Source organism: Stegastes partitus, unplaced genomic scaffold, assembly GCF_000690725.1.
Source record: "Stegastes partitus isolate 25-593 unplaced genomic scaffold, Stegastes_partitus-1.0.2 Scaffold84, whole genome shotgun sequence".
In the NCBI taxonomy this organism is placed as follows: domain Eukaryota; kingdom Metazoa; phylum Chordata; class Actinopteri; family Pomacentridae; genus Stegastes; species Stegastes partitus.
Window position 1 is genome coordinate 519,838 of NW_007577815.1, and position 23,742 is coordinate 543,579.

Sequence of the window (23,742 nt, forward strand, 5' to 3'; positions counted from 1 at the left end):
TTGTTAAAATCGCACAGTTTGTAGCTGGCCGTACATGTGTAACACACACCACTATGTAAGTATGCATGTAAACGTACACATTATTTCCGGTACCCCAAAGAAAAATATTTACACCTCCATGCTTTTATTTTTTGGTTCTTTTGGTGAAAGAGTTCCAGCTTAACTTCATCTATCAACAGCACTTGTGTCTAAAACCACACTGGCTTACCCAGGTGTTGCTTTGCAGACGTCAGATGTTGACTTTTGTGATGAGGTGACAGATAAGGCTCCCCTCTGATGTAGACCATGTTTGTACATTAGTGGTGCACATTGAAACGCTGCACCATCACTCCTCTGTCAGCTAAGCCTTCCTGCAGCTCCTCTGCCATCATAGGATGGTTTTGTTTTGCCTTTCTGCCCTTGAAGTTCCTGTTCTTGTCTTAACTTCCACAGCTTCCCAGCGTCTTCATACTATTTCAGACTTTTTTCTTTCTTTTTTTTTTTATCCGTGTTGTAGGCACTAGTTAGTGAATGTTACCACAAGATTTGAGGAGTCACAAGTCCTCACGAGCCAGGAAGGCCGAAAAGTTCATGAACTTCTGATACTTTATTAGACTTTTACACATCACGATTGCTGTAAATGTATTTTCTATTTAAATAATAAAAATCAACAGTGTACTAACATTTTTAAAGGAAAAGAATGTATGTAATTTCCCTGGGGGGCTCTAAACTTTTGCCTTGATTTGTAATTTAAACATTTTTTTGGTCTATCTGGTTCATTCATTTGAGACCATACATACATATACATTCTGATGTAATGCAAACAGACCATGCATCACATCTGTACAGAAACTGCCTTTCCTGTATTACATAACCTGCAGCTACAGACCCTCAGCTCCCCCGTCCAGTAACCACTCACGTCTGTCAGGTTGCTTGTAAATCTTCACCAGACTGCTCAAGCATTTTTGCAGTGAATCACCTTATTAAGATTAAACACCATGACCGCCTGCTTTGCAACTGTTTTTGGCTTTTAAAGCCAAACGTATCAAAGGGTTTCCACGGTAAAAACGTGCAGCACATTTCGGTCTGTCATTGGAAACATGCACAAACACAGTATTGTGAGTACACATGCAGTAAGAGGTAATTAACAAACAGCCATTTCTTTCCAGACGCCACGGGTCTACACCGTCATCGACCGCAGGCTTCAGCTGTACAGTGCTCGGACAGCCTCGTACTGTTTAGATTCCACAGCAGAGGTGGTTGGTGTACGTTAAGGTGGTGTTGGTGTACGTTAAGGTGTTGGTGTACGTTAAGGTTTTACTTTCAAGCCTCACTTCCTGCTCCTCTCTTCTCGTTGTGCCATAATAATATAAAACCCTAGATATGCTCCTTGTAGTGACTTCCATCTGCATCGCTGTAGCGGCTTTAAGATAAACACAGTCATATTAAGTGAAGAAAGTCGTTTTAATAACTACTTGCTGCATCTGCACTTCTCAATAACCTTATAATAACAACAGATCAAATGTGAGTGAAAGTGACAGTCACACACAATTACCACCTCTCGCTTCAGCTCTGCTGGGCATTTCTGCATCTTTCAGTTCGTTCCTTTCATTTTACAGCCCACTATTTTACTGTTGCGTTTCGCTGTTATGGCTGTTATTATTCATGCTTCCAGCGGCAACATGCAGCTGTTTCCAGCTACAAAAAAAGCTCTGATGATTGTACAGTACCTGCCCAGCACCAAACAGACACAATTTGCAATTATCTGGAAAACATAGTTGCTCAGGAGCTAGATATATTTATGAGGAGCTAGTTGAGGCAGAGCGGAGAGAATATTGGATGTTGCATTTGCTAGATGCCAGAAACGTGACTTCAAAGTCAGAGGTGTAGCGGTGCACACACTCAGGTACGCAGCTAACACTCACCTCTGTGCAGGACGATTCACCTGCACAGTGAGGCTGCAGTCAGTCATTTTATTGTCACAGAATGATAAAACGTTTGTTCCCTGAATTTTAGCCTTGAAGGCAGTGACTTGCTCAGGGCAATGGGGAAAACTACACTAAGACCTATGAGATGCTTAAGTACAAGCTCTGTTCCTACTCCATCATAGGTCAGACCCGACAGCTTCGACCACAACGTTAACTCAAGAGTGCAGAAAAAACAATGACAAATGCTGGTTAGTGGATGTAACTCCAGTTCTATGTGAACATAGGAAATGGAACACTGGAGACTTGTTAATCTGTGAATTTTACGGCCAAGATGATGATGTTTGAGAGCAGGAGACATCTACTCAATGAGGACATCAAGAGTGAATATTCCTTGTCCTCTCTGAGTTTAATCGATCAGCTTTGACACGCCCACATCAGTTTTTCAGGGCCACTAAGAAGTACTTAAACTGGAGTCTGTACTTTTTTTCCCCTCTGAAAACAGATGATCTGATGATAAAACAATCTGCAAGTTCCTGCAGTGAAAAATGTCTTATGTAGTGACTGGTTACGCTTACCAACTGTAACATAGTTTATAACTCTGATAGACCAATCAAGAATAACTGGTTTGTCCATTTAAGCTTGAAAGAATCCTCCAATCTTTTACTTTATTGCTAAAGTGTCTTATCTTTTTTATCATTTGTAATTACTGATGGGGGTTTTATTTCATTTTATGTCTCCATTAGTTTAATAACCTGATTCAATCTTCCTCAGTCTTGAAATGTTTCAACCCTGGCTCAAGCATGTAATGCACTTGGTAACTCGTTTTTAAAAAACTTCTGTATGAATAAAGTTTATTATTATTATTGCAAACCAAACCAATATTCTTGTGCTATGTGACGGTGCAGGCTGAGCGGAGGGAGCTCAGTCTAGCTGGAGGGGCTCGACAGATGGGCTCGATACCAACTCCTTTCATATACAGCCAAGAAGAACTTAGACATCAAATAATGAGAAAGGAGGGTTTCCTCAATTGGCATTTGCCTCCAAGGAAGGGCAGATGCCACCAGAGTCAAAACTACCATACATCACTCTTGCTGTCCTCTGCTATTTTCTCCCAGAGATAACCACATTAATCATTCTGGTCCGAGGCGATGAGGTCTGGACGGCAGAGGATATAAAACTGCATAAAGGCTGAACTCATGGAACAAGATAATGACTGGAAATGTGGTGATGGTGACCTTGTCTGGGCCTACTGGATATACAGTACATGACTGGCTCGCAGGCATGCAAAAAAACAAGTTGCAGCCAAATGTTGTGAATCAGATGAGCGAGTATGTGCAGCCTGACTAACCAAACAACACGCTGACAAAGACTGCTGTGTCTGCATTCAAGATTGAACGTCTCATAAACAGAAATACCAACGGATCCCCAAAAAACAGCTATTTTTGTGAGTTTGTTTTAAGGTCACCGCAAGAGATCTACGTCATTCCTCGGGTTAATTCACGTGCCTGCTTCCTGCCTCCCTCTGCTCGTTCCTTTCCCATCCCTTTAATTTATCCTAATTAATTTCCTGTTTAGGGTTCAGATGGTCTTCACGTGTATGTTTGCAGACAACAAAGTGCCTATTTGACTGCAGAAAAGAAGAGATTTCTAACATGTGTTGCTTGTTTTCAGCATACTCCGGGGAATGGGGCCTTTCCTGAGTCTTTGCTTTCCAAGAGAAAAAGTGGCACAGATGGAAAAGCCATTAGTGGGATGAGTGGTTCGGGAAAGGTGAAGGGGCCTCAATTTGTTGCAAAATCAGGTCTGATTCACAGAGGCTACTTCGAGGTTACAGTACATTTTCCTGTTTCAAAAGTGGCTTTAATGTTAGAGATTTCTTGATTCTTTTTGCTAAACTTCCATGCAGAGGAAGCGAGCCCTTTCTTGTCCTATTTTTTCCTTCCTACAGCTGTAACATCAAAATATCAATGGTAAGACAACAAGAGTTCTGTTGGAAATGAAGTCATAGCAGCGCTGTGTAGTTATATTAAGTCAGTAATAAATAAAGTGATAAATGTTGTTTGTGTACTCTTGTGCCCCCCTGTTGACTTCACAGAAGAACATCTGTCTCTTTAGTTCCTACATTTTTGACTTTCTTCTCTAGCTAGTTGCTAGCTTTGTCTGTTGTTTGATGCTGGGCACAGAGAGGGGCATCAGCTGTTTTTTCTTTGCTTAAAATAGCTGCCTGCTGTGGCTGGAAATGGCACTGATGAAAGTGGAAAAACTAAACCGAAACGGAAACTTTTGCAGGCTTTAAAACTAAAACACTCCGTAGTGCTGTGGGCACAGCAGATCAGAGTGATAATTCTCTGTAATTAACATTCACATTACACATAGTCATTTGATCCACGTGTTTCATTTTGCAGCTTTAATATATAAAGAAGCAGGATAAACAAGCTAGAGGAGCATCTGTTGTTATTTTAAATGTTGAGTAATGCAGCTGTATTAAAGAGGTTATTATAGATACAATGCAACTGCTAAATGCATCCTGTTACACAAAGGTGTTTGCTTCTTTTTTACCTTAAACATGAGTTTTTCTCGCATGAAAAAACAACAACAACAACAAAAAACATGGCGAACCACTTCATACCTCTCCGCTCTGCTCACTCCTGCGGAAAGCTTACTGGAACCAGATGAGAATATTTTGAACTAAATATAATTCTCTGGAATCACAAATAAATCTCAGCATTCAGACGCAAAAAAAAAATAATTAAAAAATACTGTCATGACTTGGAGCTGCAATAAAAGATGATTTAATGCCAGCTTGTCTGGGGACCACAGAACATAAATATATGAAACTTACAGCTGGAGAGCAAGAAATGAATCACACTAGTTTTAAGAATATGAATCTCCACTAGTTTTTAAGGTTCTTACAGGCTGAAGAATTTGCTGATTTAAAAGGAAAAACAAATTAATCCATCAATCCAACAAACTATGTAATAATGATTCTCCGTTATTGGTGCCATTGTTGTGTAACAGTCGCACAAGTATATAAAAATGATACAATCAGAAAAATGCGTGGATACCAAGTGATTTCTTTGAAGACGTTCACTATGAGGGGTCGGGGGTGAAGTCCTCATTGTTCATTGCTTCAGCAGTCTGAGTTATCCAAATTAAGTGTGTGTGGGGTTTTTTTGTATGCAATGAAGCAGGAAAATGTGTTTTGTTAGTTTTATCAATGTAAAGAATCATATTGTCCTATATTTATTGTCAACTGTCAACCAGAAACTCATAAAATATTGAATTGAACCACTCAATTGGAACTAAAACCTTCTCAGACAAGAAACCTGTTGGTTTTACTAAATAAAATCGTTTTCCTTTATTGTCCTACTGTAGCTGTGTAAAAGTGTTCCAAACTGGCAGCCTATAAGTGTAGGTTCTGTTTGGCTAGAGGGAAACATTGACGGTCAGAGACGTCGATAAAAATGTCAATGTCCAAAGTAGAAAATATACACTGAGAATCGAAATCATTATGGATGCTCTGGGATGAAGTGAATAACATCAATTATCTCAGCGCATGTCAAGGTCTGGGATGTATGGCGGTTAAGGGAACAGTCTATTCTTGTACTCAACATACAGAAAGAAATGGCAGAGGTAAAGACCTCAGCGACTTTGACAAGCGCCAAATTATACTGGCCAGATGACTGGGTTGGAGTATCTCTGAAGGATAAGAATCACACGGACCGGTGAACAGTGATCCCAGGAGGGGTGAATCATGAAGCAACAACAGGCTGTGGGGGATGTGCTCAATCGAACTAGCCGATAACGTCCAACATAATGTATGGCATTCGGTTACCTTATCTTACCCAGAGTCACCTGCGACTACTTGAGGATGACTGAATGCAGACTACACCACAGTTACTATGATAAGTCTTCTACAGTTCACAGTGAAGTGAAGACTACATCTGCCAGCATGAAGTGCTCAGAGCTGAGACACATATGGTTCCAATAGACAGTAAACTTCTGGCCAGCAGAAATCACCTCACATCTACCACAAAATACCAAGAAATTGGGTTCATATACAGTACGGAATGCAGTTGCACGTCTCCTTTTGAAATTTTTAGTGAGCCTGCAGTCATTTTCCGGCATGTCTTTGTTGTCAACATCTTTACGTGTTACTATCTGGACTTCGAGAAATTAAAACGTGCCTAACTAATACCCAGTATTCGCAGAGAATCGATATTGCACCAGCTGAGAAGCAAATTGAAAATTACATGTTTTTGCAGTTTACAAAACGCAGAGAATGCTGTGTCGCAGTGTGCAGTTCCTCCTTTAAAATCCATTAAAAGAGCCCCTTTGTTACCAAACTGGAAACAGATGTTTTACAGAGTCATGACAACTGAGCTAAGCTGCAGTGCAAATTACAAAGACAATGATTGAATGGAAATTAAACATTTTTATATGGGATTAAAACGTGTGGAAAATAAAGGCACACTTGGGAGTGATTGCTTGGTACAAGGATCTGGCTGGTGGGACGGCTTGTCTTATCTTGTGTTTTCAAAGTAACAGTTCTGTCTTTTAGTCAGTTGAAAGCAGAGTAAATCCGACATGTTTGAGCTGACAACGTTTGCAGTGAGACAAACCTACTGAACAGCCATTTAGACTAATTCACCAATATTCAGAGAAGGATTTACACTACTGTTGTGTTTCCCCCTGTGTACTGTCCATACAGGTATGGCAGATTAGATAAGCCACCTACTGCATATACCAACGATTTTTGTTCCAGTCAAAACACAGACCTTCGTGCACGCACAGCTGATACTCAGGTATTAAAAACAGGGCACCATTTGCTGGAATAACATGCCATGCAACACAAACAGCATGTTTGGTTGTTTGGTTCTAAAAAATCTTTTCAAATATAATCCCTCACAAACACATTTAATCAGATCCTTTTAGAAAAAAATTCATTCTAACTCTTTGTTTACTACAAGATTTTTAAAAAATTAAGTAAATCTGATGTACTCGTGAGGCAGAAGAGAGTCGTTTTTGTTTTGGGGATTCTGTCGATAGTTCCTTGGTATTCCCAAGCTGTTTCTGACATTCTTTTAATAGAATGTTTGGGAACTGTAGACATCATTGTATTTTAGAAAGATACTGCAAGCACCAATAATGAAATAGCTTTATATCTGACACTTGGAAAGTTAGGGGAAGCTGAAGGTTGGTTAGAGGTCTCTTGTGGAATACAAACTATGTGTAAGAGGCTATTTATTTGGTTCACCATGTCACAATGACATGTATTTGTAGATGGTGAACACAAGCTGTGGAAATGAGTTTATCTAAAGGGTGTCGGGGCTCCCTCTAAGAGGCAGGGTAAGGAGCTCAGTCATTCAATAGGGGTCACAGAAGCATTAAAAGTAGCCGGCTGAGGTGGTTTGGGCATCTGTCTAGGATGCCTCCCAGGAACCACCCAGGTGAGTTGTGTAAGGGCATGTTCAACCAAGATGAGACCCTGGGGCAGATTCAGGACATGCTTTCAGGGGGATTATGTCTCTCAACTGCTGGGGAATAACTTAACATCCCCCCTGAAGAGCTGGAGGAGGTGGTGGGGGAGATGAGGTCTGGGCAACTGCTTAAACTGCCGCTCTACAGACTGGAACAAGCAGTAGAAAATTAATAGATGGATTCATTAGTACAGAAGCACTTCCTTTCATGTAGTTTAATGTTACTTACTGAGACCTGATGCTACACTACATATTGTGTTTGCGTTGATATTGGGCTGTATAGGTTTGATTTTGTAGTTTGGTCTGTTCGATTGTGATGAAGGAAAATTCAGGGTATCAACAAAGTCATTAAGATACAATTTATGGGACTCAATAAAGCCTCAACAAACTATTTGTTCCAATGTGTTGATGTTTTTCACGGAACAAGCAAAAATGTTGACCAGCTGGAAATGCTAGATATTCTCTGGGCAGCATTAATGTTTGTACCAAATGTTGTTTATCCAAAAGTTGCCACCAAATAACGCAAAATCTGTCATGTACATCTGAGGCTGATGGGAATGCCATTAGCCTCACAGGTCCAATACTTTGATAATAAACCAAACTAAGTGAAATAGTTTGACCTGATGATGGAACAGCATAAAAAAATCAGGGTATCATAGAAGTTATTACAACTTTTTATACACCTGAGCTTCTATGAACATCTGTACCAAACGCTGTTAAGACATTGCACTGAAAACCATGAATGTCAACAGCTAGAGGAAGAGTCAGAGGATAACTAAAGTCATAAGGCCTCATCCTCAGGGCATCATTAATGTCTGCACAAAAAGAAAGCTGTTACTAGTTGATTTCCATCTGGATCAAAGTGACTGTAACCACATCACACGATGTTCATCAGCAGATGGAGTACCGTTCTTTGGTTTGTCTGATTTTATGACAGCATGCAGCTGCAGAAAAAGCCAATACGCGGACATTAAGCTGAGACCATTTTTAGATAGATAGATAGATAGATAGATAGATAGATAGATAGATAGATAGATAGATAGATAGATAGATAGATAGATAGATAGATAGATAGATAGNTAGATAGATAGATAGATAGATAGATAGATAGATAGATAGATAGATAGATAGATAGATAGATAGATAGATAGATAGATAGATTGATAGATAGATAGATAGATAGATAGATAGATTGATAGATAGATAGATAGATAGATAGATAGATAGATAGATAGATAGATAGATAGATAGATAGATAGATAGATGATTTAGACTATATATCTGAAAATGTGATTTAGTCTGACTTCAGGTCTGACAACAAGTGGATTTTTCCATCACCACCACGTGGTCCTTGTTGCATGTTGTGACCGAGAGGGGGAAAAAAAGAACAGCTGTGGCGAAAACTGCCAGACAATTTAAATCGCAGCATGCCTCTTGAACAACAACAGCATACTGAATGCAACAAAAATGTGTTGCACATGAAAAAAATCAAACAGCAAAAGTCAGTCAGAATAATCAAAGACTCAAAGACATGACTTCTTTTGACACCGATGGATGTTTGTCAGCCTTAACAAACTGGATTCTTCAAGCGAGAACAAAGCAAACAGACATAGAAGCCCACATTTCATTAGCATGAAATACTTTTTTTTGTAAGAGCAAGCCCTGCACTGGGGGAAATCCTATATCCGCATTGATGTCAGATGGTGCGCTTAATTTTAGAATCTCCAGAGGCTAAACATCCGCCTGCGATGCACTGTGGGAATGTGATGCCTTGGGGCGAAAACTTTAACGTAGCTGCAGAAACATCTACCAGCTACGTGAGCACCAGAATTAAATAGTTCAAATCATTTTGAGGCTGTGACACATAGAGCAGCCATGTATTAATCCACAGTGCAAACATGCTGAAGGGCTGACAAGGTAATTTATGGCACCCCACCACAACATGGTTGGAGGTTTACAATAAGGAAAGTGGAAGATGTGACCTTAAGGCCTCAGAAGGAAAAAATGACTAAAGAGAGGAAAATGGGAGTTGTAAACTCTGCTTGGGGTGACTTCATGGCTGCTTGTAATCCCCTTATGAGAGAGAGCAGCAGAGAGAAACAGACAGAGTAAAGCTGCAGTAAAAGAGGCAAAAAAAAATTAAGATAAAAATGCAAATACTGAGAACACCTTTGGTTCTATTAATCTGCACAGTCAGATTTCATCCCCACCTGTGCTGGCATAACGCCCACGGAAAATGTGTTAGAACAAGACGACAGACTAACAGAGAACTGAACGAAGTAGCGTGGCCTTTAGGCACCTTATCAGCAACATCTTCTTCCATCACAGTCTTCTCAGCGAGCTACAACTACACTCACAGGTCTTCATCAATAGAGCACATACGCCCTTTTCAGACATGAGGTACGTAAAGGCTGCTGCTTCATTTGTCTGATAATGTAACAGAATTCTGCAATTCTGACAAAGGTCAGTTTTAACACATACCCACATGCCTATCCATTACTACAATTTCATGTACATGTGGTGAAAGTGATACAGAAATGTCTGGCCCAATAAACCTGCCATTACAAGTTCTATAAAAAAGTAAGCAGGATGCATTCAGACATGAGGCGGAAACGCTCAGATGTCATTAAATCAACTGAAGGAGCGCATGTCTGCAAGGGCCTACAGTTATACTACCTCCCCCCTACAACTAACCTGTTATTGCGTTCCACAAGACTCACAAAAATTATTTTATTGATTAAATTATTGACAGCAATTAATTGCCTAGCCATTAATCATTAACCTCCGTTGTTAGTATGTAGCCTGAGGGGCAAAACATCGGCTGAAGAGAATGCAACAAGCACTGTCACTGCTCATAAACCTTAATTTACATAATTCCTTAATATTGGTGAAATAACTGAAGGCAATTGTTTTTCCCAATTCCTCCTCTTACATCCATTGTGTCAATGATTAATCCGTTAACTTGTAAAGAATATGGTGAACAGTGTCCTGCAGCTTAGGGTACTAGCATCAAATGCTTTAAAACCAACATTATAACCTATTTTTTCTCACTTTTTTTTTAAGCTTTTGGTGATTTTTAATTAAGCAAATTAGCAGTAAATTACATCTCTGCTCACTCTCTACACTGCTGACAGACAGTTCTATACCGCTCCTATGTGCATCCAGTCTCCACATCGCTTGACATTTACTCTCAATATTGCTCTTTCACAGACTGCTCCTCAGATGCTGTTTTTGTCCCCTCCTCAGTGTTGACTTGAATAAATGAGGCTGAGAATCTGACTGCATCACTGTTCGTCTAACTGGGATAAATGAGGCAGCACTCAGTGAGCGCTGCCAAACATCACATTTCAGGAACCCTGGAATTTCCTAATGTTGAAATTGGTTTAAAATGGAATGAAATGCACGTGCTTGATCACAGGTCGGACCTCTGAATTCTTCTGCAGCCACTTATACATAAACTAAAGCGCAAAAGACTTCCTTAAAGTCAGGAATATATAAATAAACAGTGGAGAGATGCTGCAGTAAATATCCCCAGGACACTGAACTGAACACTGGGTTCTACTGTGTGTTGTTTACTATCCAGCTGACTGAAACACAGTGCTAAATATGTAGTCACTGGAATCCACTGACCACAAAAGAACAAGTTCATGGAATGACATGTTTAGTTTCTGCGAGAATGCAGAAAAAAAAAACAACAGCTTCAAGTGCTCAAACTGTCAACACCTCCTTTTTTTGTTTCAACAGTGTAATAAGACCGAGCACACACAAAGAAATCTAAGCACAGATGTCAAAGGTCGGCAACACACAAAGGTTCATGTTTCACTTCTGTCTTAGCTCACTCTCGGAGTATTTCCTTTGCGGTTGTTTGGCTGCGCTCCTGCACTGAGCTTACCATCACCTGAGAAGGCAGCGGTGCCTCAGTATAAAGTCTACCAATCATCCCATACCACAAAAACCCCCAGCGACATGTCGTCATGGCTGCCATTACACACCAGAGTGTGGCTGCCTGGGTGAGTCACCAGACGATAAGGCCAGGCCCAGCTGTGTGGCAGAGCGGAGCTCCCGACTGGCAGCGCTTTACATGCTGGGGGCCCATGTGACTTCTTTCAGTGAATGGAAAAGCTTAGTCAGATTTTTTTTCTTTCTATCCCAGCCTGACTCCAGACGTCTAGACCTCACCAGCCGCGCTCCCTGGAGAATCATAATCTTTACCTTTTGTCTCTGTAAACCTCTGTGCAGGAAGTCAGCTGGATGTATCTGCTCCCACAATGTGGCTTTAAAAGGGAAGTAATTTCACACATCCAAGTGCATTTACAGGTCTTGGCAAATGCTACTGTATGTGTAAAAAACAACAACAAAAAAAAGCTGAATAAAGCCTTTTACGTCTACAGATTTAAATGTTGGAAGTGTGATATATGTCTATAAGTGATGTCACTTGAGCTGAAATCACTGGAGCTGAAGAATCGGAAAACTGAAGTTGAGCTGAAGTTGCATGAAGTTAGAAAGATGTGAACATAGCAGAAGTCTGTAGCCCGCTCCTGTGGAAGTATTCAGATAGCTGATACAGTGCTGCTGAAATAGACAGTATAAGAAGATGAATGTAGCGACCATGACTTCACCCGTTGGTTTGTAGACTACTGTTCTGAGTTAATTTGGCTGAAATCCAGAGGACCTGAACACAAAAATACAGTGGTGACCATCAAATCACAAGGTAGCTCTGCCATGAAGCACAATCTGATTTATTACCTATTTTTCCTCCAAATATGACCATAATTTACAAAATGAACATAATGTTGTATTCATTAGGTCTTGAGAGTGGCTACAGAGACCATAAACTCATTAGGAAAATGTTTGCTAACGTAGCAAAGGAGGGTACAGTTATTTTCTTGTAAACTTTTATACAATCCGACGTCTTTTAGCAACCAGAGGAGTCGCCTCCTGCTGGTTCCTTGCTAGTATTTAGTCTATTTTGAGTTTGTACTGAGGTTTTAAAGCATCTAGAAGGTAAAGTCTAGGGACTGAGCAGAACACAGCAGTGAGGCGAACACTAATGAACATGCTTTGGGCCACATGACTAGAGACTAGACAACATTTTTTTTTGCAACAAGCAGGCAATTTGAATTAATTTAATTTAAGCAGCCTCCATCTTTAAGTTGAGTCAACCAGTTTGGCTTAGTAAACCCATGCCAACTACCAGAGACAAGGCTACATCAGCCATTACTAGCATAGCACACTCGCATCTCTGGCTAAACCATCAGCACTGGAGGGGTCTTGTGGGTAATGAAGGCACCAAGTTTTGACAAAGAAGATACATTTGGTTTTGTATCATCTATCCATTGTGAATTCGACAGTGCTCCAGTAGAGCAATGCTACATCTTTTGAAGCAGTAGACAGGGTGAAACTTCAGTGAAAATCTACAAAAACTGTTTTTTTTAGGCCTCTTGGAGCGGATACAAATTTGTGAATGCGACACTCAACAAAACAAAGAAAGAGACTCACAATAAAGGATTAATTTGCATCAAAACTGTCTGTAGGTTCATCACTGAGAGTGACCCCTTTATTACTTTTGCACATTATTGTTTGATGCATTGTTATATTAAAACAGAAATTACATACTTGAACAATCTCTGCTGTGAGAGGGAGTACATCACATCTGACGAGCTCAGGGTCTCAGTGAATAGTTGTTCTTTTCAAGCCAACCCTAAAAACCCCTAAATCCTGCCAGTTGCTGTTGAAAACAAAAACAAAAGCTTCACTGAGCTGTCCACACAAGTTTTGAGGGCATTATGAAAAAAGCTACACTCGTTTTTAAATTCTCCAAAGAAGCAGAGGAGTGGGTCAGAAAGGGAGTCGGAGGCAGCGTTAGCTCTGGTCTGCTGTTTGCTCATAACATTGGAATGTGGATTCATGAGGCCTGCACACTGAGCAGAAAGATAACATTCTGCTTGTGGTGGCAATTAGCTTCAAGCTTATTGGCCGGCCCAAAAAGCGATGCTCAGCAGGGTTTTTAAAGGTCCAGCCAGATGACTCTGACAGTTATGAGTGCAACACCTAACAATTACCAGTTTAACTTCACTTTCCCTGACACACTTTCACTGCAGGCTATTTAAAAAGGACTATTATTACGACAGAAAGTCAGGATGGGTTATTGACTTTATTGTACAGAGCTGTTTCCAGCCAAAAACTAGGAAAGATTTATTATTCAAAAAGGCATTAGGAATACAACAACTGTCTGATGTAAGTCTGGAGGAGTCTTACCAAGTCTGAAAGAAAACTGCTAATGAACTCGGCTGGGTGTTGATTTCTTGAAAATTTTATGTAGAGGCTGAGATTGTAAATTTGGGGTGTGGAATAATGAATTAAGGCATTTGCTATGCAGGAACAATCAAACAAAAATATGCTATGCATCATGGAAAATGTAAGATACAGTGTTTTGGTGCGTCAGGCTTAACCTTTTTCTTTTGTTTTTACTACTTTGTCATTCCTATAATGTAATGAGTTTATGCAATGCATGGTCAAAGTTTTAAAAGCTAAGGAAAATGTATATAAATATGCTTTCTTCGAGTCTAAAGCCCAGACTTCAGTAACCTGTAACCTCCCCTTCCTATCAAACTGACATTAGATATTTTGTGTGGCCTCACAAACTGTTCCGTAGTGTTTGTTGTAATGTTTTTGTTTAGATGGTTGTTGGTGTTGTCCTCTCACGTATATATGCGCCAAATACAGGCTTGAACATGTACAGAGAGTTGTAGCCCCCAGAGATAGCCAGAGTCTGTAGAGTTTCTGAAAGCTGTCCAATCAGAACACAGCGCAGTCATCAGTACTTACAGAGACAAGAGTTAATGACTAGCAACAAATCTAGCAACAAATCTCTGCGTCCACTCAGCTCAGCGAGTGGCAGAGGAGCTGAACATTTAGTTGACCACAAAGCACCTGGCAGTTGCTTGAATGAGCTGCGCATGTGCAAACATGACTGTTACCCCGACGAATGGTTCTGCACTGTGAAAGAAAGACAGGAAGACTTTGTCGTTTCTACCTTTCTCTCTGAACGATAATTTTAAAAATAAATATCGCTGAAACTACAACAAAGCCATTGCCTTTAGTTCGTGTGTATGTTGAATTTGTCAGACAATGCTGTGGCCATAAAATCTGTTTTTCAAGAGGACCAGCCAGGAAATGGCATTGAAGTGACTGCTGGTTAACTTGAAGTCTTGATGAGCTGCGTGTCATTGACTATTTAATACTCATTCTATCATCTGACAACAGAAATAGAAAAACATGTAAACAAGAATACTTTCAGCTGCTGTATTAAAATACAAAGAAGCAATCAAATGTAAAGGCTTGATACTGGCTAGTGCTGGGCAGGATACAATACAACAAGCTAACATAATAAATACATTGATTAGTGCATGCATCTAGCAACCTTTGACAGCTTTTTGAGACTTTAACTACTTTAAAGTGAAATTAGTTTGCAACACTGCTGAGAAACAGAGAGTCAAGTCATGGCTGATAATGAGGATGCAGTCCTACATACTACTGCACTAAATTTACCCATTAATGCAAATGTTTCCTTTGCACAAGTTGTGTATCCATTAAACATATGAATAATGTACTTATCTTTTGCACACCTTAGGAAAATAAAGTCCTTTTCAGATATGCACCTCCTCTCCTAAATGTAATGTCACTTTGAAGCACAGCTGTTTGCATAAAAAGACCACTTTACTAGTTTGGATCCATTTCTTTAACACATTTAACATGTCTCAAGTCATATTCAAATGCTGTCACAAACTTTGATGTCCACAGATGTAGCTGGGGGAGAATCTTCTCATGTCAGTCTATAAAAATTAGTTGCTAAGCCCTCTCACAGTGTCAGCACGGCAAAATAGACACAAAAAAATTCCCAGCTACACCCTCAATAATCCACACAACATCCCACAACAAAATGTGAAAACCCATCAAAAGCTTCTCCTGTAGCACGTGAGCAAAGCAAAGGTTATTGAGAGTCTCAACTCTTGACACTGTGCTTGGGCACTGTCAGACATTATCAAAAAAGGAGCAGAATTCACAGAATGAATAAGAAAATACATTTACAAGATTCAATATGAGAAGAAGTCATAGTCCCTCCCCTGCACGTTGCTAATACGTGTTGGGTATCTGCATTGTTCAACATGTACTAACTTTTAGACTTTTTAAGACCTTTCTAGTACCACATTTAGCAACAGTTTCACTAAGTGTGTCAGTATGATGACCTACTCTTACATATTAGTAAATCATAATAAACCCTATTGTATATTGGACCCTGATAAATGACATAAAATACGCTTAAGTTCTTATAATTGTTGCTAAAGTTAACATTTGTATCAAAACACACTGTCACAACAACACCACTCTTAGTTTTATATCCTTTGGAAAAACACTGAATAAAAAAAGATGCCATGAAAAACAAAAGCCGCACAAAGCTTTTGGGTTTCAAGCACTTCAATCTTACCTCCACATGGTTGGGCAATGTGTTGACAAATTTAAATCCCGGGATCCTCTTGTCGCTGCACACCACACCTACATCTTCGCTGTGTTTGCAGTCTGACACGCCGATCCCGTTGGACGGACACAGCGCTAAGGTCTTCTCTTTGCCAGTGCAGTGGAGATTGTCGAACCAGATGGGTCCTGGAGAGGCAAAAGAAAGATTAATCAGTGCTTCCATGGGGAGTCATTTTTCCTTTTAGTAGTGGAAACAAAGGAAAAAGACATTTTTTAAAAAAATCTTCGGCTGTTTTTTCCAAAAAACTGTGGAACATTTATCTTGAAACATTTCCCAGTTACTACAGTAGTACATAAATTGAAAGATTATGAACAGTATGTCGTAATCTGCTTTTATTGTATGCCTATTTTATTGTGTGTTTCTGAAAGGAAAATTATTGAGGTACCTTCTCCTTTCCCATATTTTGAAGATGGTGACCACGAGACGGCTTCCAGGTAGCCCAGCTCCCTGCACACCACCTGAGCAGCGTGGATGGTGAAGTCGTCATCGCAGACGGTTCCCCACTCGTTGTTGTAGAAAACCTCCACGCGGCCCTCATTGTGTTTCCTCTTGTCTCCGGCCAGTCGGAGCTGAATCCTGGGTGTGTCTGGAGCCAACTGAGGGGCAGTGTACTGTTCCTGTTCCGGTTCAGGGTAGCCCGGCGGGTAGCCCAGGTGCTCGTACTGGGCATGGGCCAGTTTAAACAGCACTAATAGGATGACAGTGCAGCAGGGCAGGTTCTGGGTGGACAGCATTTTGTTTGGAACTGTTGAAAAGACAAAAAGAGAAGAGCACCAAATAAATTATATATTTTTTTAAATAATTTCTGGGTAGCTGTCTCACAGTTTTTCACAATGATACTTGTTGTTCATTTCAGTGCAATCCAACTGAAAGAAGAGCGAGGGATGAGGTGGGTAAGAGGCACTTGACTGATTTTACACATAAAGGTCAATTCACAGTCTGAGAACCACTTGCACTTTCCGCTGGGTAACCTCAAGTTGAGTTTTAAGTGCAGTTTTATAACAGAAAGTCTACTCTACAAACTAGGCAACGAGTGTCTGATAAAAAGAGCTGTTACACTGCAATGCAGGAAATGTAAAATTCAGTATTTTTCGAGCTTTACCCATACTGGGGATTATAAGTCAGCACATCTTAGCTTCTGTTGCTTTCAAAACAACATCATAAAGTGTAATTCTTAATGGCTGACATACCTTTTTAGGCATTAAATGTGACTCAGTTTGGATTAAACCTGCAGCATTCAATATTTTCATATTGGCAATGGAGTAAACAACTCTATGCTACAACTCTGCTATGTGTGACATGAAAGACCTCACAAGATAAAGACCAACAGAGAATAATCACCCAGCAACAGTATCCTTCAGTGCTTTGGAGCATTTTAGCATCTTTCAGTTCACATTTTGGTTCTACAGCCAAAACTCACGTACACACTTATTTACTTGGTTGAGTTTAATCTCGATAAGCAAAAGGCAATATGTTTGTACAAAAAAGCTCGGACAAACCCATTGTGCACTACTTGTCCATTGCCAAAAAATGACAAAGCTAGGAACTAGCGGGTGGAGCATTTAGCTCTTGAGTCAGCTTTTTCCTTGGAGAGTTGGTGGAAACAAAAACAAAGCTAAAAGGCAGGTGACACTGGATTTTTCTCAAGATAAATACTTGAAGCCTGCTAGCTGTGTAAAACCAAATTTCTTGATAACACATTTACACAACTTCGTGAAGTCACGATATGTTAATATTTTGTTTACAGCTTCTTTAATTGGCTCCAAGTGGCCAAAAACATTAATGTAGTCAGTACCTGAGCACTACCTGAGCATGTAGCATGGCTAATTTCTATACCTTTTAGACAGACTGCAATTTGTGCTTGCATAAATAAAAGACACATTGCTTTCTATGCAGCAGAGAACTTTTAACGGGAGAGGGAAATGCCCTCTAGGTTCTTTAAAACAGCACAGGGGAGCATTTTTACAACTGGGTATTGGTTGACTCATTATACTGATATCAGTGGGTAATATTAAGTGGGTAAATGTTGCTTTGTTTAAAAAAAAGACAGCTGTTTTAAAACTATTCCAATTACCAGATCACCCAGTTGTTTTCTTTGAGTGAAGTCAATGAAGAAAAGTTGGACTCAGAACCAGACACCTGCCCTGACGTAATACTAAGCACTACAGAAAAATCGTGATATATGACCACTGCTCCAACTAACCTTTAAACAGGATAATAACTTTTATTTTTAAGATTTGAGATTTTAATACAACCAAAAGTTCATGATGTGACAAAATTCTAGGAGTAGTATTTTCACACCACTGAAATTACCCACTGACTCATCCGCAGCTGGGTCGCCACAAACTAATGTTAAAAGATGGAAATCTTGTGCTTTTGTGTAAAAACATCTGGCAGGATATGGATGATCCATCAACGGCTGGATTTCTACTTTCCTCAGTGTGTAACGTGGCAGCAGTTACACAAGCTAGAATCAACACACACATTACACAATGAACAGATGGAATGAAGCCCTCTGCCTCTGGGTGTGCTTCCAATGTGTCAGTCCAAACAGCCGCGTTGTCTTTAGAAAAACATAGCCGGCGTGCACATAAAAGGAAAGGTTCAACTCAGGCAATGCGTATAAGAGTGAACGGGTCTTTAAAGCAGCTCACTCGCCCACTTTTTGTACTTCGGGCTCCAGAGACAAATTATCTCTTTCCTGTTTTGTCGGGCAAAAGTTTTGAGAAGGGATGAGGGGCGGACGAAGCTGCAGCCACTGAACAACATCTAATCAAACAGCGCAATAGATTCAGGATGTTCACATTCCCCTCTGCTTCGCATACAAACCAGAAAACCAACAGCTCCATCGAACCAGAAACCCTGAAATCTGACACCTCTGCTGCCCCTCACATCAGAAACACTGACATTTCTAGACTAAAAAATCATAAATAAATCATGCTTTTACGGACATTTTCAAAAGAATTCAACTGCATGTAGATGAATCTCTTTTAAAACTTGTAATGTCAGTGCTATCAAACTGCGAGAAGGAACTTTTTCTTTTTGTTCTATACATATACTGCTTTCACCTTCATGTCAGATTCATGAGTCCCACCTGCTGCTGCGGGGAATCTATGCATTGCCTCAAAAGGTCAAAATGTCAGTTTATAAGAATGTCAACTGCTCCGCTCATGCCCTTTTCTAAAGCACTCCCCACTTCAAGCAGAACCAGAGGAAAAGAAAAGAGGTTTGCTCTTTTCCCCGATGCCCTTTAACATATTTTTAGTGATACAAGAAAATCAAATTGCCTCACTCATATGAGCACTCTCTTGAATTTGAGCATTAAAAAAAAAACAGAAACATTGCACATGTTCGGCACAATTTTTATCCTGATTTTAACTGGACTTTGGATGTAGCTTCACTATAAATTAAGCTATTGGATATTTTCTACATGTCAAACCACTGTTTAGTCAATAAAATGCACCAAAAAGATGCCCTGAAACACTGAACAGCTACAATCCTCACACTGGAGAAGCTGGATCCTGCACTGACTGACTCATAGTTTTAACTCTTATTCTTTATCATGCTCTAATGCAATGCACAAGGTTGCACAATCCAGGCATGATTAAATGGTGAGAAAACAATTTCAGATTGATCACTTTAAGGCCTTGAGAAAATTGCTAACAGAGAAACAACTCCACGGGTTCTTAAAGAATGCTTTATAACTGATCTAAAAACGAAACTGAATATCATCTTGGAGCATCACAGTGCCTCATTACATCCACTGAGTAAGTCTCAATAAGAAAACTCGGTTCCATTCTGGAGCTGAGTGACTAACGAGGTGCAGCTGAACTTACTTTGGTTCCCTCCGCTGAGCACAGTCCCTCCTGAAGCTGCAGTACCAGGCACACAGCAGCCCTCTCTCTCTCTCTCTCTCTGTGCTCACACCGAGCCTCGAGTCAGCTGCTTCTCCCGCTGTTGCTGCTCTCTAAACTTTCACTCCCTCTCATGCAAAATGTGAGGCTTCGGAGGGGCCCGGTCCCACCCACCGACGCCCACCTTTATGATGAGCTCAGCGGACATGGCCCGGGACGTGGAAAACTGCGCATCCGACCTGGACGCACGAGGGCTGTGCAAGTGCTGCTTTCAAAGACTGTCGGGAAAAATGAAAGAGAAATGTAACTTGTTCAACTTCACTTTGTCCCATGCAGTGGACACTCAGTAGTTAAGTCAGCAGAGAGCAGTAAATGGAAACTGAGACTTATAAATGAGGCAGAAAGTATTTTATTTTTATTTTTTACGCTTTTGAATTTTTGAGCAACGAAATGGAAGGTCGTATAAAAAATCATTCTTAACATTCATTATCATCAGTTATGATAATACCAGTGCTATGTAAGGGTAACGTGAACGTTACAGTTAGCATCTTTAGTGTTGAAGCTAATCAATAAGCAAGTTTAGGAAGAGATAACGCAATGTAGGAAGTGGGCATTGTGTTCTGTTTTGTTTTGTTTTTTTTAACAAAGGCACTCAACTCCAAAGACAATCACAAAAGGTTGCAGCAACTCATACCTGAAAGGTCAAAATATTAGTTGTTTTTAGTCATCCAGCATGACGGCCTTCGGTTTTGTTATTAACCCTATTCAGGACTTTTGGGGTCTTTTGGACCCCAGTCCATTTGGTTTAGTTGACAGGTATTGGTTTTTTTTGAAGATTTTTTTATTTTTTTATTTTTTTTTTTATATAAAAAGAGGGACATTTGTCATGCATTTGGAACCCAAAATATGTCAACTTATCAGAAAATGTATTTAACATAGTATAAAAGTCTATAATAAATATCAACAAATATTTTTCCATTTTAGGTCCATTGGACCCCTAACGACCTTCTAGGTATGGCAGCATGAAAGGCCTGAATAGGGTAAATCGGGATGTTAAATGCACACAAAGAACAGTAAAAGGTGGGGCTGTTGGGAATATCAATATTTCTTCAGACATTATAAATTTACAAAAATAAAAACTCTATAGGACCAAAATTCTAACAATTTCCCTGAGGTCTTATACCGAAGGGACTAATAAAATTTTATTCTAATTCTAATTCTAAATTACAATATTTTGCCATTCAACATAAATTACGTTCTACCCATCATTTCTAAAATTGTAATACAACACAACCAATGAACTCAGTGTTCAGTAAATTTACACTTACAAGGCTGCGAATACCACAAAAGAGGAGTATTCATATGGACTCTTCCTGTAAACACGACTTCACTGTGATTTCAGACAGAGCTATATAACTAAAATTCATGGTTACAACCTGAGAAGTCATTTAACACAAATGTCTGGCATTCAGGTTCTGACACCTGCTGGAAGTCCTGAGAACACCATTGTTAGGCAACATTAACATGGACATAAGTGTCACTAACCATTTAGCTAGCTTAGCAGGTAACACAATAGAAACGTGAAGCCGTACTAAAAGGTGAGGTGTTTGGGAGCATGAAGGTTCCCCAGAAATTATTAAATTAATTAGGAAAAACTCTACAGAACTAAAACAACAACAACAACAACAAAACATTACTTACCACCCCCCACACATCGCCTCTCATTAAGGCAAAATTTCACAAAAAAAAAAAAAGATCCACTTATGGTTGACAGGGGTGCTCAATATGAACCCATCTCATGAACACATTTAACTTTAACTTAACCCCATTTGAAGTTTGATGTAAATTGTGGAACAAAGTACATTAAATGTAGCTTAGCTGTTTCAGGAACTCAAAAAAAGAAAGAAAGAAAAAAACCTACAGAGGCATCTTTTGCCAGCCCTAGTTGTGTATTAGCATACCTTTAGCTCACAAAGCTAATCACTGCTTTCTGTGAATTGACTCGCAGTGTCTGAAAAATCTAAACACAGTTCTTTTAAACCACTTACCGTTGTTCGGAAGTATCTCTAGAAGACTTCCCTACTCAATTGTAAAACATGTTAAACTTGTTTGTCCAAGTTACATCTGTTTTAAAATCAAAACAACGATTGCAGCCTTTTAGCTACTTGAATATAAAACCGAGTTGCCACGATGGAAACAGTTTAAAACTTTTCTGTTTTTTTTTATCCTTCAGTTGACATATTGCTTTTTTTTTTCTTTTTTTTTTTTCATCCAGAGAGTTAAGAAAGCCTTTTAATATTCTAGAAAAGCCTTCAGAACAATATTCACACAGGCTTCTTTGAGTATAAAATCAATGGTTAATTCTATGGCACAAACTAAAGCTAATGTTAGCTTACAAAAAGAAAAAAAAAATGGTTGTGTCTTTAAGGATATCTCTCATCCACCTCAGTTAAATACAATTATTAATACTTTTTTTTGTTTATATTTATTTCATATTTATTTATTATTTTAATACTGTTATATAATAATCAATAGTTTTATGATAATGTAGCACCAGATGATGAGGTGAAATGCTACCAGTGTCAAAGGAGTCCGTTCTAATGACCTGCAGCTCCCCTTGACTGTATGGAGCTTTACGATGAGTTTCAACTCATTGTTCAGCTGTCTGACCCACAACTTTACTCTTAATGCTCTTGTGGCATCATTTGAGATACAGATCTTGCACAAGATGAAACAGTGTATGCTAAACTCGTATGTACATGTCATTAGTCATCAGTTACATTCATCATGGTTTGCTTAATGAATCCTAATGTGAATGATACCTGTCCATATCTGCTTGATCTGAGCTTAAAAGATCAAATTAAACCTTTGTGGGTTTATAACAGCAAACAACAACAACAACAACAAAACAGTTATTGCAGTTTTAAATAGCTGACAATATCTTGACAAACTTAAGTCCCAAAATAACCCAGTGATACCAAAATATTTGGATCATTATGATATATTCTAAAGGAAGGTCCATCAATAAAATTCTTTTATGGGTGTATTTTTAAAATTTAATTGCTGAAAGAAGCTAGCAGTTGCTAAGCAAACAAGCTCAGGGAAGTGCTCCTTTTCTGTGCCTTCACACAAATACATACTGATACAACCTTTTTTATTTTTTAAATATTTGAAAATCTAAATGATTACAAAACAGCATTTTTCACATTATTATCCACATACTCCTTAAAATTCTGCATTGCTCTATTATCTCATTAACTCGTGAGCAATAAGACATAATCATTATGGTTTATTGGCTTTTCAAGTGCTTTTGGCTGGAGTATGATAATTATGTTTATCCAACTGTGTCGTTATTTTGGCTTCTGCCTCAATTTAACATCAAGATGCATAGAGCTGTGCAGAGAAAAGATGGTCATTAGGTTTAGAGTTCATTGATGTTTTAATTTGAACATTTGTAATTCATTTGCGATTATTTATTGTTTAGTTTTGTTGGTTTATTCTTATTTTGAGCTTTCATGCATCGTTACCTGCCAGACTCTTTTTTGTTTGGTGGCTTTGGGATCAATTGGTACATATAGTTTCATTCAACACTTTTTACAAGAGCATTTCAGTAGACTTGGACTGGACTGGACTCTGCTGCCACCTTGTGTAAAACAAAACATATGTTCTTCAAATAATGTGGCAAACTTTGTGGCACGCTCTGGCCAAGTACAACAAAGTCAGCTCATGTTCCACTTCATTTATAAAATGATGTGTTTTATGTGTCAGATCTCTTTCAGGATTTTTTCCTCCCAACACAAACCAGACTGCTCATTAGTGACTCTTCGGAGGAGACCAGTGCAAAACTGGCTAAAATCAAACCACTCACATGACTCTTACATGTAGATGAAACACAGGGGCTCTTTGTTTTGCTGTGGTTATTTTCTTGCTTTTGTTGAGTGACTTCTCTGGCATTTCCCGTG

General features: G+C 39.3%; 1 protein-coding gene across 1 annotated transcript in view; it reads right to left on the reverse strand.

Annotated features, from left to right (window-relative positions):
- The window catches only part of loxl2b (lysyl oxidase-like 2b), a 51,910-nt gene extending 32,031 nt beyond the window's left edge, over positions 1 to 19,879 (reverse strand). Inside the window, exons 1-3 of the mRNA XM_008276950.1 lie at positions 19,763 to 19,879; positions 16,312 to 16,671; positions 15,876 to 16,051 (exon numbers count right to left, since the gene is read on the reverse strand). Coding sequence (XP_008275172.1) covers positions 15,876 to 16,051; positions 16,312 to 16,660 — 525 coding nt within the window. The 5' untranslated portion in view covers positions 16,661 to 16,671; positions 19,763 to 19,879. The remainder of the gene's footprint in view (positions 1 to 15,875; positions 16,052 to 16,311; positions 16,672 to 19,762) is intronic.
- Positions 19,880 to 23,742: the final 3,863 nt, after the last annotated feature.